The 17443-nt window shown below is 44.0% G+C and overlaps 1 protein-coding gene across 5 annotated transcripts in view; it reads left to right on the plus strand.

Annotated features, from left to right (window-relative positions):
- Window positions 1-1316: 1316 nt before the first annotated feature.
- Window positions 1317-17443, plus strand: part of LOC119859821 (core histone macro-H2A.1) — a 75127-nt gene continuing 59000 nt past the window's right edge. For 4 of the 5 annotated variants that reach the window (XM_038412526.2, XM_038412528.2, XM_038412527.2 and 1 more), the window contains exons 1-2: window positions 1317-1462; window positions 14413-14613. In XM_038412526.2, coding sequence (XP_038268454.1) covers window positions 14442-14613 — 172 coding nt within the window. In that variant the 5' untranslated portion in view covers window positions 1317-1462; window positions 14413-14441. Of the gene's footprint in view, window positions 1582-14409; window positions 14614-17443 lie in introns of all 5 variants that reach the window. The other variant, XM_043520215.1, reaches the window with a different exon arrangement.

Here is a 17443-nt window from a genome sequence, read left to right on the forward strand (position 1 = left end):
TCACAACAGGAGGCTGGGGGAGAATCCCTGCCAAGGGAGGCACGAGGTGCTGAGTTAGGCCCTGCCGCAGGGGAAGTGGGTATATAGGACAGGTCTGTATTGTAGAGAGCAGCAAGTGCTGCTGTGCTCGCCACCCCGCGTGAGAATCAGCAGGAGATGGGGCACTGGGGCTCTGTGTTCTGCCCGCAGTGTAGGCGGCAGACAGGAAGAGAAGCAGATGGAAAGGGAGTTGGTCTCTGCGGTGTGCTGCTGCACATTCCGTGGGTAGGGGAGCTGTGGAGGGAGGGAGAGAAAAGAGGGGGGTTGGGGCCTCGGGTTTTGCAGTATGGGTAGGGGAGCGGCAGGGGGAGTGGGAACAGGGCTATTCCATCAATGTGATGGGCTGTGCATAGGGTGTGGGGCAATGCAGGGGGCTCTGTACACAGGGTGGGTGAAAAAGGAGGGTCCAGTCCAGGACTCTGTGCACAGTGGGAGAGAGAAAAGGCTGGGGGCTCTGTGAACAGGGTGGGGGGGGGAGATACAGGGGAGGGGGACTCTGCACAGTGGGAGGAGGTGGGGGACACTGCACACAGGGTGGGGGAGAGAAGCAGGGGGGCTCTATGCATAGAAAGAAGGGCTGGGGGGCGCTGCACACAGGGGGGAAGAGACGGGGTGGGGGGCTCTGTGCACAGCCCGAGGGATGGGGGCTCTGAGCACAGGAGGGGAGAAGAGGGGCAGGGGGCTTTGTGCACAGGGTGTGGGGCGAGAAGCAGGGCAGGGGGCTCTGTGCACAGGGTGTGGGGGAAAATGGGTGAGGGGCTCTGAGCACCGGGGGGAAGCGGGGGTGGGGGAGCTCTGTGCACAGGGTGCGGGGGCAAAGCGGGGGGCTCTGTGCACGGGGGGGAAGCGGGACGGGGGGCTCTGAACACAAGGTGCAGGGGGCTCTATGCACAGGGTGCGGGGGCGAGGGCGAGGGAAGCGGGCAGGAGGCTCCGTGCGCAGGGTGCGGGGGGGGAGCGGGGCGGGGGGCTCCGTGCACGGGGGGCTCTGTGCACAGGGGAAGAGGGGCTCCGTGCGCAGGGTGCGGGGGGGGGGGAAGCGGGGCGGGGGGCTCCGTGCACGGGGGGCTCTGTGCACAGGGGGAAGAGGGGCTCGGTGCGGAGGGGGATGGAAGCGGGGGGCTCTGTGCACACGGCGGGTGAAATACGGGCGGGCAGGAGAAGCCGCGAGCGAGGGGGCCGCGCGCTCCCCTGTGCCCGCGGCCCGGCGGGGGCGGGGGCGGGGCGGCGGCACGAGCGCCGCCTGCCCGCCCGGCCACAGGCGGGGAGGGGATGTGACGAGACGCTCGCGGTGCATTGTGGGACTCCACGCCGCCGCTCTGGGGTCGACTTGTTCCAGCTCACACGGCGTCGGGCTGAGCCCAGCGAGCGGGGCGGACGGACGGACGGACCGGAGACAGCGCGCTGCTGCCGGGAGCTGCCCGGTAAGTCGCCGACGGGTTCGCTCCCGGCCTCCGGCCGTTGGGCTCCGCGCTGGTCCGCGAGCTCGTTCCGGGGCGCCGGGGGGGGGGGGCGGTTGCTCTGTAACGTTCCCGTCTTGCCCCGGTTACAGCCGCCGGACGGGCGCTCCCGGGCAGCGGGATCTGCCCAGCGCTCTCCGGCCACGCTGCTGGAGGATCAGAGCGGGCGGCTCGCCGAGCCCGTTGGCAGCTGGGGCTTCGGGGAAGAGAAAAGAGCTTCCTGGAGCCCTTCCTGGGAGGAAATCCTCCTACAGCCACCCTCCGCTTCTTCCTGCTCTGCCTTTCATAACACCAGGACATCAGCTCCATGCTCCCCAGGGTGGGCACAGGGGCGTTGTGTGTGTGTTGACTCCCGAGCGGGGGGGGGGGGTGGTCTTAAGGCTGGAATTTGCCACCCGGAATGACAGCATGTTGCACAGCGATGAAAATGAATCTTTGGATATGTTGAAACAAGCTCTTCCCTCCTCCCCAGCTTCCTCCTTCTCTTTCCCACCGGGTCATTGGACAGGAGAAGATAATAATGTCTAGCGACTGCCAAAAAAGAATGGCTGAAGAACAGTGGGAAGACATTTTTGGTACATTGCACTTCAGCTTGAGGAGACAATGGCACAAAGTTGTTTTATGATTGCAAAATGGGAAGGAGGTAGCCAGAAAGAACTAGCTGACATTTTAAAAACCGAGAGGGAACCTCCAAGTGGGAGAAGTAAATGTTGTCCAAGGAATGGATATGGCACACGTTATTTTAGGACTGTCACTTCTTTTAAAGCTTGTGCAGATCTTTCTGGCAAACGCATCACAATCCATGCAGTGTGGGCCTGGGTGTGGGTGTTTCTCATATGGGCTGCACCCTAAATGCATGTGCTGCATTGCATGCTGCAGGTGAATACAGGTTTCTCAGTCTCGGGAATAAGACATAAAACAAAGTATATGAATTTAACTGGAAAACTGAAGAGTGAGCGTGTGTGTGTGTGTGTGTGAGAGAGAGAGAGAGAGAAAATAAGAAAATAAGAGGAGCAAATATTCTGTAGCTCACGAAAGCTTATGCTCAAATAAATTTGTTAGTCTCTAAGGTGCCACAAGTACTCCTTTTCTTTTTGCGAATACAGACTAACACAGCTGCTACTCTGAAACACTAATTCTGTGTATTTAATCTCACAGTAGTCTTGTTTGTAATGGAGTCTTTAGAAGTAACTTTCAGAATGCCTCCATTTATCGTTGTAGCAGACATTTGGGGGCCAGATTTTGTTCAGTTAAACTGGTGTAAATCTGAAGTGACTCATGGAGTTACCATTCAAACGTAACTCAAAAAATCAGTGTAACAGCTTATGATTTCATATTTTGACCATTAGAATGAGCGTAACAATTTTTCTTAAGATTACACTATCGCTGTCATGTAGCAACAGGTGTGTAAGGAACTTTACAGCTGAGGCTTCTCCCCCATTCCTAAAGGTTTATGAGAAATAAATAAGCCAAATAGCAAGTTAGTCTGTAATTAGAGAATGAACAACTGGGTTCTTATGCACAGAATGGAAATAAGAGATTTAGGCATAAACACAATTACAATTTTTCTGACAAATTCATTTCTGTTATTTTAAATGCTGTTGATTACTGGGAGAATTTATACTGAGTAAACATTAGACAGCATATGTAGTCAATTACAGGACAATTTCTCTAGACTACTGCTGTTTTTATTTTGATTTTTTAACCAGTTGCAGGAATTACCTTTTAAATATTTTAGGGCCAAATTTTAATTGCAGGCAATAATAACATGGCAAAAATGGTATAAAAAAAGTGAAACCTTTTAGGCCACTTAAACTCCTAAGTGAAAACTTTATTTTAAATGAAATATTCTTTTGTCCGTTGAGTTGAATGCAAACTGTACACACCAGATCAAATCCTGCTCCACCTTTAGAGTGGTGTAACAGGAGAATTTGGCCAGCTGACATTAACATTGGAAGGTACTCTCGGGTGTTCCTGATTTTAGCTTTGTGTTAACAAAATTATAACTGCTACAAACATCAACGTTTAGAAATTAAACTTTCAAACATTTACATAAAGTGAAAATAAAATTCTCTTGGTGCTGCAGGGCAAATTCCACTGAATAACGGGGAGCTCCTTAAAAAGACCCATTCTCTGCAGGACAGTTGGAATATTAACACTCCAGAACAGTAGTTTGGATCCAGATTTCCCTCACTCTCAAAATAAGGAAAAGATGATGTATATTTCACCCTACCATTTTAAAGGCCCCAATCACTCCCCTTGCTCTGCATGCTTACAATGTAAGTATATGACAAGCAAAACAGGAAAGGAGAAGGCCTCAGAATTTTAAGAGCTGTGTTGAGAAGAGGGACACTGGCCCAGTCAGAAATCTGGGCAGCATTATACTTGAAAGCAGGCACAGTGCTCTCCAGAGGTCTAAGTTGGGGAAGGGGAGCATAGCTACTCCCCCTATTTACCCAACCATCCCTACTGGATGTTTCTGGGGCAGAATAGAAGGGAGGGATGGTCTATGGTTCCATCTCTTTCTCCCTTCCCAGCCCACACTGGAGAGACTAATGCCGACATTCATCTTAATATAGTTCTTAACAGTCAAAGGAGTTAAGTGTGAGGATCAAATTGTGCCTGACATCTACTCAGGGGCAGGTCCTTGTACCCTCTCCTCTATTTGTGCACCTGCACAGGGCCAGTCAGTATTCTTGTCTATTTTTAAACTTATTCTACCTCAGGATTTTGGCTGGGAAACATCCACATCAACTGTTGGTTGCATTTTTGCCTGCTTCCAAAATAGTGGTTGTGGTAAAGGAATTTCTGAAACATTCTTTCCCTGAAACGCATTGTCTTTCTTAAAAAGAAAAGGAGTACTTGTGGCACCTTAGAGACTAACAAATTTATTAGAGCATAAGCTTTCGTGAGCTACAGCTCACTTCATCGGATGCATTTGGTGGGAAAAAAGTCTTTCTTGACATATATCCCCAATTCTTAAATGGTTCAATGATTTAAAGTCCTTTCTGTCTTAATTTTATGCCTGCTCATGTATATACAGCATTTCTCTTACAAGAGGCTTCCTTTTTCCCCAGTGTCAGCACATCCAAGAGTGGTCAACAGAGACAATAGTATATTTACATTAGTCTTAATTATTTGCAGCAAGAAATGCCCTGCAAGGAATCGTAGCACGCTGATAATACCATTCACACAGTCTTATTTATTTATTAAAAGGGAGCAGTTGCCTAAATATCTTGCAGCTTTATAAAAAGCACTTTTGTCAATATGCTAAAATTGTGTAACTATTTTCATTCTTGCACACAAACTTAGTGGAAATAAAACGACCATTAGCTTAAAAAAAAGTAAGTTACCTTTGTTAGAAATACTTAGACACTTTCATTTGTTATGGAACCTCCATAAAATGGACAACCATGGAGCACTGTAGTTGAGGAGAATTTGTCTTGATAGAGTTTTTCTATGGCTGTATCCATTTTTAACTGTATATTTTGGTGTAATGCTTTTAGATGAGAAATTAATGTAGTAGGGTAGTAGTTGAGTATGGGGTTTGTGGCCATTCTTGTTACTTGATTCTTCCATACTGATTGCTGCCTCTTCACAGGCCAATAATAAAAAAGTTACTGCCTCAATAGAGGACTTAGTTTCATGTGAAATCCCATTGTTATATCAAATCATTGCTTGCTGATATAACCCTATTTATTATTTGTATTACTGTAGCTCCTAGAAGTCTTAGTCAGGGACCAGAAATCCTATTGTACTAGGCTCACATATTAGAGACCATTTTATTCATGCTTTTAGACACTGTATTTTATAATGTATTCCTAAATAGCTTCCGATTAGCTGAAGCACAGAGCAAGTCTGCTGTCAAAGATTATCAGAATGCAGCTTTTCAAGAGTAGTACAGTGAGCAATATACATCAGATGGAATGACAGCATTTACATTGTTACTGATCTGGGATGATGGAAAGAAAATGAACAGTATTGCAACAGGATTAATCTCTGCTGGAGCAAAAACCAAACATCTCTCTTTTGTCTTGATGGTGAAGGAAGGAGGGTGGGAAAGGCAAATGCCCGTGTTTCATCTTGACTTGTACCCAGTTGCAGAAGAACATTATCCTGTAACAACGTTCCCCTTGATATGCTTATATAAGAGCTAGTGAAATCTGTCATCATTGTTTGGTGAGTATAATTAACATGTGGATGTAAGTATCTAATCAGACTAGTCACTGTCTCTGACCTGATTAGTATGAATGCTACTTGCTTGACTTAAATAGTCACTTAGAGTCAGCACTTGATGACTTTTAATAGCAAGTTATTAGCTTGACCCTCTTACCAGACACTAATTTGGTATTGGCTATACTAATGTCAAATGCAGGGTATGACAGCCACCTGTTATTATGTACCTTTTTACCCAGATGTGCACTGTGTGATATGAATTGTATGATGCTGAGGCTTTCAAACAAGGAAGACCTCGGTGTGCATCTGGAGTGTGTATTAAAAGTGTGCCTTTGACTGCAGTGTATGCATTCTTCACATACAGTGTTGAATTCAACCAAGAATATCCAAGCCAGTTTCAAGCAGGAATTAAAGAAATAGAGCTTAATTATCCTGACTTGCAGAGGTACAGCTGAGCATTGAGCCTGTTGACCTCAGTGAACTTAAAGCTGATTCACACTGGTGTAGGTCAGAGAAGAGTAAAGCCCATAGCTTGTGTTGTTCTTTTCTTTCTTGTTAGTTATTTTGATGGGGGATGGAATCCTCCTAAGGGCTTGCTCCACTGAAGTCAATGGGAGTCTCACCATTGTCTTTGGTGGTTATTAGTGTAAAAGTTAAGCTTTAAGAAAATTCATGGCTGAACCACTGTCTGGTACATTATTAGGGATCTAACTCATGTAGTCTGTCTTTATCCTTGATCCAGAAGTATCTGTAATATAAATCACATACTTTTGCTCTATTTCAGTATGTCACAGTCAGAATAGAGTTGTATTCCCTACACATTTGGGGAAGTTTGCCAAATATTGCAATGGAAAGTCTGTGGAGAAAGAAGAGGAATGCGCCTATTACATGTGTTCTCTGATTTCCCCCCCCCCCCCCCCCCCCCCCAGTCTTGTAACAACTGTTGAGCACACTATGCATTTCCTTTTGGTTAGCTTTACCTTGTGTGCAGTGACTCAGCAAACTGCCCTAGGTTTCATGAGAGTTGGCAGCATTTCAGAGTTTGTAGTTTTACAGTCAAACTGTTTGTGAGCACCATGTAAAGTAAAATAGAATTTTCTTCAGCATCAGACCTATGGCCATTCTCTTTACCTCTGTATTTTCAATAAGTATGTTTATTTTGGCCCTTGCAAGTTAAATCCCTCCTCTGCCTCCTGCCCTCTAGCCTCTTCCAATCATGTACAAGTTATACAACATGATAACCACAAATCCATGGTTAGAATTGAAGGGATCTTTTAAAACTTTGTCTTATTTTTATCCCTTTTATGTTAAGCAGATGCCAGAATAAAGGAGGGTATTAGAGCATTAACTAGGAATTCCCTAAAACTTTTTTGCATTTACAAATTGAGTAATTCCATGTATACATAAAACAAACAAACTCTTCCTCTCGGGTTGTACTATATTTTTCTGATTAGGTAATCAGTGGTTGTCTGATCACCTCACAGTACACTTACTTTTTGATTTTTAGTGTAGGTCCATGGTTACAATTAATGTTAGCAGGAGTGACTTGTGGTCATGCCGAAGTAATGTTAAAGCAAGCATAGTATGGAAAAAATACTACCCATTGTGTATATATCACTAGTAGCTAAAATCCTACATGTCACATGGATGTGGCAGTTGGGCCAAGTAATCCACCATCTGTACATTCTCCCTCATACAGCCAATGAAACTGTTACATGCGGTCTAGCTGTAGAGTAATGATGGTGGTTGGTTGAGTTATCTGTGATATCACAGTGATCTAGCTGTCTTGCCATGGCCCAGATATACGCCTTGCACAGATTTACATCAAAGTTAAAATGGCAGCGAATTTAAAAATTGGATGGTAACAGACCACAGATCCCAATGATTGTCAAACTTGGTGATATTCTGAACAAAGAGAGCTCTCAACCATGCTTGTAGCTGTTTCCATCACTTCACGCTGACTCAGATATTTTAGGCTTCAGAGTTATACACAGAGTGACAATCCTAGACTCAGTCTTGTTATATACATTGCATCTGGAAGGTGCTTACTATTAGCACAGAAGCCTCGAATGTTATACATTAATGGGAAGATTATTCTACTGAGCAAGAACTACAAGACGAGTTGGAAAGCACCAGCCAGACTCTTTCCTGCTGCCTTTGCTCAAGCCTGATAATGGAAGTTGAATTGATAACGATAGATGACAATTGGCAGTAAGTTAACGACAACCTTAGCATCACTCAAATAGACTCTCTATATCCACAGACAATGACGTAGGTACAATCTACTTCCACATATGAAGGAATAACTTTCATAACTCACATCTCCATCTCTCATGAGATGAGTCATTTTCTTGGTGATAGAAATAAGTGTAATGCCGTGTGGTCCCATTGTACTGTACATTGTGGCACTCTACCACGACAGTCCATGTAGGTCTTCAGTTTGTATTTTTAAAAATCAGATGCGCTGTATTTAATGCCAATTCAATCAAAATGTCAGAAAAATTCTGTGTTGCTACATATTTTACTCTTACGAATTGGGCTCCAAGTGTTAGCCACTCAGGGCTAGATCAAACATGCACACACACCCCTCCCCCCCGTTCACACGTGTGCACACACAGTAAAATCCACAGGGGCACTAAGGGAAGGAAAACTGAGACACTTTCAGATTTCCCTCCAACCATTCTGAAGGAGAGACTGCCCCATGGAGTAAGTTGCCAGATTGCATAAATCCAGAGACTGGGGCCACCTGCAGAGAGGCTTTGTGGAAACTCTGGCATCCGTTTCAGTGAAGCCACGTTGCCAAAGAATGGGAGCTGAGCTACCAGGGCCTCCGTGGGCATGACTGCCCCAGCATCTCCTACACGGGGGGTTTCTCAGCTCAGACAGGACACAAAATATAGCCTAAGAATCTCCAGGGGGCTGCTGGGAGAATGTGCTCCCCTGTCCAATACCTCATTGCTGCTCACTGACCTATCCTGTTCCATGTGGGAGGGGTGAGACATGCACTGAGATCTTGGAAGTATGGTCCTATCCGAATTCTTCTGCCCCTTCTCTGGGTGTCAGAACTATAGGAACAAATCTACAGACACAAGCATTTGGATTGTATATTTTTTCAAAAGTTTCTAGAGCAGAGGTGGGCAAACTATGGCCCATGGGCCGCATCCGGCCCTCGGGACCGTCCTGCCTGGCCCCTGAGGTCCGGGCTGGGGAGGCTAGCCCCCGGCCCCTCTCTCCGCTGCCCACCTCGCCTGCAGCTATGCCCGCAGCCCGCCCACCTCCCAGGCTTTCCAATAAGCCAGTGCTGCTGCTCTGAATAGCATGGGGGGGAGGGGCGGTTGGATAAGGGGCAGGAGGTTTGGGGAGGCGGGGTCGATCAGGAGACAGGGAGCGAGGGGGTTGGATGGGGTTGGGGTGTCGGGGGGTCCCAGGAGGGGGTGGTAAGGGGACAAGGAGCAGGGGAGGTTGGATGGGGCAAGGGTTCTGAGGGGGGCAGTCAAGGGGCGAGGGCCAGGCTGTTTGCGGAGGCACAGCCTTCCCTACCCGGCACTCCATACCATTTTGCAACCCCAATGTGGCCCTTGGGCCCAGAAGTTTGCCCACCCCTGTTCTAGAGGTCCAACAATACTATTTGAAATTAACTGTTTGGCCAAGTATAAAAATCTCCCATATGCCAGCCTTTAGAGAGGTATAGCACCCTTCAAAACATAAGTAGTGCCACTCTAAACTTCATTAATGACTAGAAGGCCCATTGCAGGTTAGAGTTTTTTTCAAATTGGTGAACAGGAGGCAAACTGTAACCTGCTAAGCCAGACTGGGCACTAAAGAGATACAGGCCTTGGAGCCGCTCCTCGTAAGCTGCTGCGGAGTAGCTTTGCAGAAGAAACTTCAGCCCAATGGGTGAAGTAGACTCCATGGAATATTCATATACCCCTGCCAATTGGAGGGTGAGAGGAAAGGAGAATTTATTCAGCCCCAGCCTTTTTGCAGAACTGGGAAGTTCTGTTTCATAGGGGCTCTCTCTATAGCTCCGGAGGAGCCTAGATTTGCCTCTAAATGAATAATCACCATTTAGAAACAAGATTAATGCATCACAAGATGCATTTTTTCCACTTACTGTGACAGTTAATGTTCAGTTTTCATTTATGACCATGCTTCATTCATTAAATGTTCACTAGAAAATGTTCTGTTGTAGGGTTGGAAAAATGAAATCCTGGTACTGTGGCATCTCACTACAGCCTCAGCTAATAAATCCTTGCTGAGATACTGTCAGATGTTTGCATATTTTAGATTGTGTGAACAAGCAAAGTTTACCTATATTTGTAAAATAGCTGGTATTTTGTTTTCCACCAATAGCTTTGTTTGAAAACTGTTTACTGAAGATTCCAGCATAGAATAACACATGCATAAATGTTGCTTTAATTTTATTACAAGTACTTCAGAACATGCCCTATACTTTGGGGATTTCATATTCATAGAATCATAGGACTGGAAGGGACCTTGAGAGGTCATCTAGTCCAGTCCCCTGCACTCATGGCAGGACTAAGTATTATCTAGACCATCCCTGACAAAAAGAAAAGGAGTACCGGTGGCACCTTAGAGACTAACAAATTTATTAGAGCATAAGCTTTCGTGAGCTACAGCTCACTTCATCGGATGCATCCGATGAAGTGAGCTGTAGCTCACGAAAGCTTATGCTCTAATAAATTTGTTAGTCTCTAAGGTGCCACCGGTACTCCTTTTCTTTTTGCGAATACAGACTAACACGGCTGCTACTCTGATCCCTGACAAGTGTTTGTTTAACCTGCTCTTAAAAATCTCCAATGATGGAGATTCCACAACCTCCCTAGGCAATTTATTCCAGTTCTTAACCACCCTGTCAGGAAGTTATTCGTAATGTCCATCCTAAACCTCCCTTACTGCAATTTAAGCCCATTGCTTCTTGTCCTATCCTCAGAGGTTAAGAACAACAATTTTCCTCCCTCCTCCTTGTAACGACCTTTTACATACTTGAAAACTGTCCCCTCTCAGTCTTCTCTATTCCAGACTAAACAAACCCAGTTTTTTTAATCTTCCCTCATAGGTCATGTTTTCTAGACCTTTTATCATTTTTGTTGCTCTTCTCTGGACTTTCTCCGATTTGTCCACATCCTTCCTGAAATGTGGCACCCAGAACTGGACACACTACTCCAGTTGAGACCTAATCAGCACGGAATAGAGCTTCTCATGTCTTGCTTACAACACCCCTGCTAACACATCCCAGAACGATGTTCGCTTTTTATGCAACAGTGTTACACTGTTGACTTTTATATTTAGCTTGTGGTCCATTATGATCCCCAGACTCCTTCTGAGGCAGTCATTTCCCATTTTGTATGTGTACAACTGATTGTTCCTTCCTAATGGAGTACTTTGCATTTGTCCTTATTGAATTTATCCTGTTTACTTCAGACCATTTCTCCAGTTTGTCCAGATCATTTTGAATTATAATCCTATCCTCCAAAGCACTTGCAGCTTGGTATCATCCGCAAACTTTATAAGTGTACTCTCTATGCCTTTATCTAAATCATTGATGAAGATGCTGAACAGAACCGGACCCAGAACTGATCCCTGCAGGACCCCACTCGTTGTATCCTTCCAGCATGACTCTGAACCACTGATAACTACTCTCTGGGAACAGTTTTCCAACCAGTTTTGCACCCACCTTATAGTAGCTCCATCTAGGTTGCATTTCCCTGGTTTGTTTATGAGTATGTTTGTTATGTTTGTTCCTTGCTTTCAATAAAGGCCATCTTTTTTTACATACCATAATTGGCCAGCTTGCAATGGAGACCTTCAGTACTTCCACACCCAGAAGAGCCCCTGTGGGGAAGAAAAATTATATTTCTCTACTTCTGCTTTTCAATTAGAAAATGAGAGAAACTAAAACCCACACAGATTTTTTTTAAAACTTCCTCCCCTGCTTTTCCAATGCTTTCGTTTAGTAAAAACATGGATGATAATTTGTTAAAAGTTTGATGGACTTAGCATCTGTAGAATTGATTGTACAATTTTGGGAACCAAAATTGAGATTGACTGTAAAAATATTTGCTAATAGGGCTATAGTAGATAGAAAAATGGTTTATACAATTCCAAGTTGGAGCCGACAAAGAAACCACACCATTTTGCTAAGAGCATGAAACGAGACCACACTTAGTAGATGGTACTGTTTTAAATCTGATTTTTGAAGTCATGGTTTTAAAAGGGGATGTAAGCTAATTTGGGCAATTTCCCAAAGCATCGAGGCCAGCTTTTGCTGCCATTTTCACTGATGCGCTGTTGTGGCAACTGGCTCAGTTTGGTGGGAGCTAGCAGAAGTGGTTTGATATTTTTTTTTCCCCTCCAAGGTTGTCTGACTTTTTATTTTTGAACAAAGTCAGTTTCATAACGCTAATATAACCTGTGTCAAAGTGAATAGTCTAGAGCTATATTTTGTTTGCCTTCAGCAGGCAATAAAACACTCATTGATTTCACTCAGTCTTTCATGCAGGTATTGAATTGTTGAGGAATAGAGCAAGTGGGAGGGAAAGAGAATGTTCATTAGGTGTTTAAAATAAGGTTTTAGTCATAAGAAGTAATCCTGATTTGAGACTGATGCAATCTGGAGCTAGTTGGGATTTGAAAGTCTGCAAGGTATGTCAGCACACATCAGAAGCCATATAGCCAAAGTTGCAGAATTTAAAAATATGGTTGGGTGAACCTGTTTTACCTAATTTTGAACTCAGTCATTTTGTGTTTCAAGTTTGAAACACATGGTATTAGGTTTGTGTTCCACTATAAAGAGATTGCACAGAAAAAAAAAAATCCAGTTGAAGAACAGAATGAAAAATGGAGCAGAGCATTAGCAGAGTGAAGAATAAACACAAACTGAAAAAAGGAGAGAGAAAAAATTTGCACTGAAAAACCTGTCTAATAGGTGCTCATTTGTGCCAGACTGGATTTGGGGCAGGAGATGGGAGGACTAGGGGCTCTATTGCTAATAGACCCTTGGTTTCCGTCTGACTAATAAAATATTTTTTTTAAACTCAATCTCCTTTCTGAGAAAAAAATCTCATTACTGTATGTATATTATGGGGAGCGGGGGTGGAGAGGAGAAGAGAATCATGAACTGGTTTTACAAACCAGTAGCACAACCCCCCAAAAATATTTTGGAAACTTGGGAGCTCTCAGGCTGTATGGGGCTTTGCCTGTTTCTGTTTAAAAGTTATACTCTGGCAAGTATCAAAAGGTAAAAAAGGCATTTGGCAGAAGTATCAACAGCAGTTTTCTGTACTGCAGTAAACTAAAATACGGTTATCAGACAGCTGTCGTGTGTATAGACTAGTCATATTAGGGGAAGAAAGTAATCAGATTGAAGTTTATCAAATTCCTGGAGTCGATGTCTCAGTGGTCTGAGCATCAGTTTGGAGATAGCTAGATTCCTATGAGTTCATCTCATCCCTCTGTCCTTCCAAAACAACTAAGCTACAGGAGTTATAGTTCACTATGCATGGGTCTTCTGCGGAACTTTAAACTGAGTGCTGCTCTTCTGCAGGGACCTAGAATCATACAAGTATAGGGCTGGAAGGGACTTTGAGATTATCGAGACCAAGGTTTCTCAAACTTCATTGCACCGTGACCCCCGCCGCAAAATTTGATAACAAAAATTACTACATGACCCCAGGAATAGGGACTGATGCCTAAGCCCCACTGCCCCATACGGTGGAGTCAAAGCCCAAGCCCCGCCGCCCTGGGGAGGGGCCAAAGCTTGAGGGCTTCAGACCTGGGCTGGGAAGTTGTAACCTGAGGCCCATCGCCCAGGGCTGAAGCCAAAGCCTGACTCCTGCACCCAAGGATGAAGCCCTGGGGCTATAGCTTCAGCCCTGGTTGGTGGGGCTTGGACTTTGGTTTCAGGCCCGTGTGCCAGCAAGTCTAACGCCAGCCCTGGTGACCCCATTAAAATGGGATTGTGACGCACTTTGGGTCCTGACCCACAATTTGAGAACTGCTGAGGTAGAACCCTTTATACCTAGATATCTTTTTCTTGTATATCTGGCCTTTACAATAATTTAATCTGAATAGGCATTAGTGCAGGCTGTTACCCAGTTTTGTGCACACACAATCATGGTAATTGCACCTACACATTAGCAGCACAATTATATACTGTAGTTTGAAAATCTAGCCAATGGCTTTTTCCATAAGAATTGAGGTTTGCTCGGTGTCTTTGGTCAAAATTTTCGCTCTCAAGCCCTATTTTACTATGACTGCCATGATCCACTTCAGAGATGGCTGCATTCAGTGATATTTATCTATGGTAAAATTCTTTAGGATCTTCAAGGATAAGAGGAAGCTCTAGATGAATGTAAATATTGAAAGGTCTGATTTCTCACCCGCCAATCTCTGGATCACACATTTTGTATTATAAACAAAGTTATGGCAAGTAAACTTCACCATTTAAAGAGTATCCACTATAGAACAACTTGTAAAACTTTATGTGGATATGTTTTAGGCACCTTTGATACAACTCTAAAATGCCAACTTCAAAGTAACAGTTCAGCATAGCTAAAATTCAGCATATGACATTTTAGCAGTCAAAAAATCTGTTGATTTTGTCACTGATGAAAAAATGAGTTATCCTTGCATCTATGGAAAGAGTAGAATAGTCATCTGAAAGCATTAAGTGTTGTATTCCTTACTGGTAACCTTATCTTTTCCTTTGTTTACAGTGTGCTGTTCTAGACCCAATATAGACAAAATGTCCAGCAGGGGTGGAAAGAAGAAGTCAACCAAGACCTCCCGCTCAGCGAAGGCTGGAGTCATATTCCCTGTAGGAAGAATGCTACGTTACATTAAGAAAGGTCACCCGAAGTACAGAATTGGTGTTGGTGCCCCTGTGTACATGGCTGCTGTACTCGAATACCTGACTGGTAAGTTTAATAGAACAATACAAAATAGCAGCAATGAGAATTAATAATGCATAAATAGAATTCCTACAATATACAAGCAATCAGAAAAAGTAGTTCTGCAGATTTATGAAAGGCTAAAATAAGATCTAGTTCAGTAGTACCTATAGGCCCAAACTACCAAGTCCAGACCTAGACCAAAGTTTCCTTATTTTGACAGCATTCCAATCCAGGGTTTTGGTTTAGTCTGTTATAAAATCCTTATCTTGCGCATAGCCTTTCTAAAGGTTTCTCATGGACCTCAGTGAGTGTTAGTTGAACCCTCGGTGCTGTACTCCTGTTTGGTCCCATTCTTGCACCTAATCTTTTTGTTCATGTTGTATTTGTCCGTTAGAATGTAAGCTCCTTTGGGCGGAGGACTTGTCGTCTTCCATGTTTATACAATGCTGGATACACTTTCAGCATTGTACGAACATGAGATGTATCTTAACTTCCAAATTCAATCCTTGTTGGAGGTGAACTGATCATTTTTGCTGATTATGAAGTTGAGACATATGCTTTACAGTTAGACTTAATCAGCAAACTTGTGCTTGTGCACTCTATCCAGCTGCACCAGATCAGCACAGCTTATTTTCATTTATGGTCTTTCTATTGCTCCCATCATTGGAGTGCACAAGGACCTTAGAAGCAATTAAATTATCCTCGTAATGCCTTGGTGGGGTAGGGAAGTGCTGTTTTCCCTATTTTACAGATTAGGTCTTTGAGTTGCACAGAGATTACATAACTTTCCTATGGTTTCATAGGATTTGGCAGAACTGGAAATCGAATCTGGATCTCCCAAGTCCAAGTGCCGTTCCTTACCTACAAGACACTCCTCCCTGTCCTACAAGTCTTAGGAGTTTCACATTTGCTTCTAAAAACATTCTCCCTCTGGCATTAACTTGAAATGAATCTTAAATGTAATGAAAAAAGAACAGGAGGACTTGTGGCATCTTAGAGATTAACAAATTTATTAGAGCATAAGCTTTTGTGGGCTACAGCCCACTTCATCGGATGCATAGAATGGAACATATAGTATGAAGATTTTATATAATATAACACACACACATACAGATAAGTTGGAAGTTACCATACAAACTGAGAGGCTAATTAGTTAAGATGAGCTATTATCAGCAAGAGAAAAAAACTTTTGTAGTGATAATCAAGATGGCCCATTTAGACAGTTGACAAGAAGGTGTGAGGATACTTAACTTAAGGAAATAGATTCAATATGTGTAATGACCCAGACATTCCCAGTCTCTATTCAAACCCAAGTTAATGATATCTAGTTTGCATATTAATTCAAGCTCAGCAGTTTGTCATTGGAGCCCGTTTTTGAAGCTTTTCTGTTGCAAAATTGCCACCCTTAAATCTTTTACTGAGTGGCCAGAGAGGTTGAAGTGTTCTCCTACTAGTTTTTCATAGATTCATAGATACTAAGGTCAGAAGGGACCATTCTGATCATCTAGTCCGACCTCCTGCACAGTGCAGGCCACAGAATCTCACCCACCCACTCCTATGAAAAACCTCACCCATGTCTGAGCTATTGAAGTCCTTAAATCATGGTTTAAAGACTTCAAGGAGCAGAGAAGCCTCCCTCAAGTCAACCATGCCCCATGCTACAGAGGAAGGCGAAAAACCTCCAGGACCTCTCCAATCTGCCCTGGAGGAAAATTCCTTCCCGACCCCAAATATGGCAATCAGCTAAACCCTGAGCATATGGGCAAGATTCACCAGCCACATACTGCAGAAAATTCTTTCCTGGGTAACTCAGATCCCATCCATCTAATATCCCATCTCAGGGGATTTGACCTATTTACCCTGAATATTTAAAGATCAATTACTTACCAAAATCCCATTATCCCATCATACCATCTCCTCCATAAACTTATCAAGTAGAATCTTAAAACCAGATAGATCTTTTGCCCCCACTGCTTCCCTTGGAAGGCTATTCCAAAACTTCACTCCTCTGATGGTTAAAAACCTTCGTCTGATTTCAAGTCTAAACTTCCTGGTGGCCAGTTTATACCCATTTGTTCTTGTGTCCACATTGGTGCTGAGCTGAAATAATTCCTCTCCCTCTCCTGTATTTATCCCTCTGATATATTTATAGAGAGCAATCATATCTCCCCTCAACCTTCTTTTACTTAGTCTAAACAAGCCAAGCTCCTTAAGTCTCCTTTCATAAGACAAGTTTTCCATTCCTCGGATCATCCTAGTAGCCCTTCTCTGCACCTGCTCCAGTTTGAATTCATCCTTTTTAAACATGGGAGACCAGAACTGCACACAGTATTCTAGGTGAGGTCTCACCAGTGCCTTGTATAATGGTACTAAAACCTCCTTATCCCTACTGGAAATGCCTCTCCTGATGCATCCCAAAACCGCATTAGCTTTTTCCACAGCCATATCACATTGGCAGCTCATAGTCATCCTATGATCAACCAATACTCCAAGGTCCTTCTCCTCTTCCGTTACTTCTAATTGATGCGTCCCCAATTTATAACTAAAATTCTTGTTATTAATCCCTAAATGCATAACCTTACATGTCCTGAAGCACTCTAGCCACAGAGAGCCTCATAAAGGAGATTAACCATGGAGACACAGCCAAGAGCCACTATGAATGTAGAAGCCCTCTACACCAACATTCCACACAAAGATGGACTACAAGCCGTCAGGAACAGTATCCCCGATACTGTCATGGCTAACCTGGTGGCAGAACTTTGTGACTTTGTCCTGACCCATAACTATTTCACATTTGGTGACAATGTATACCTTCAAATCAGCGGCACTGCGATGGGTACCCGCATGGCCCCAC

Source organism: Dermochelys coriacea, chromosome 8 (genome assembly GCF_009764565.3).
Source record: "Dermochelys coriacea isolate rDerCor1 chromosome 8, rDerCor1.pri.v4, whole genome shotgun sequence".
NCBI classification, from domain to species: Eukaryota; Metazoa; Chordata; order Testudines; family Dermochelyidae; genus Dermochelys; species Dermochelys coriacea.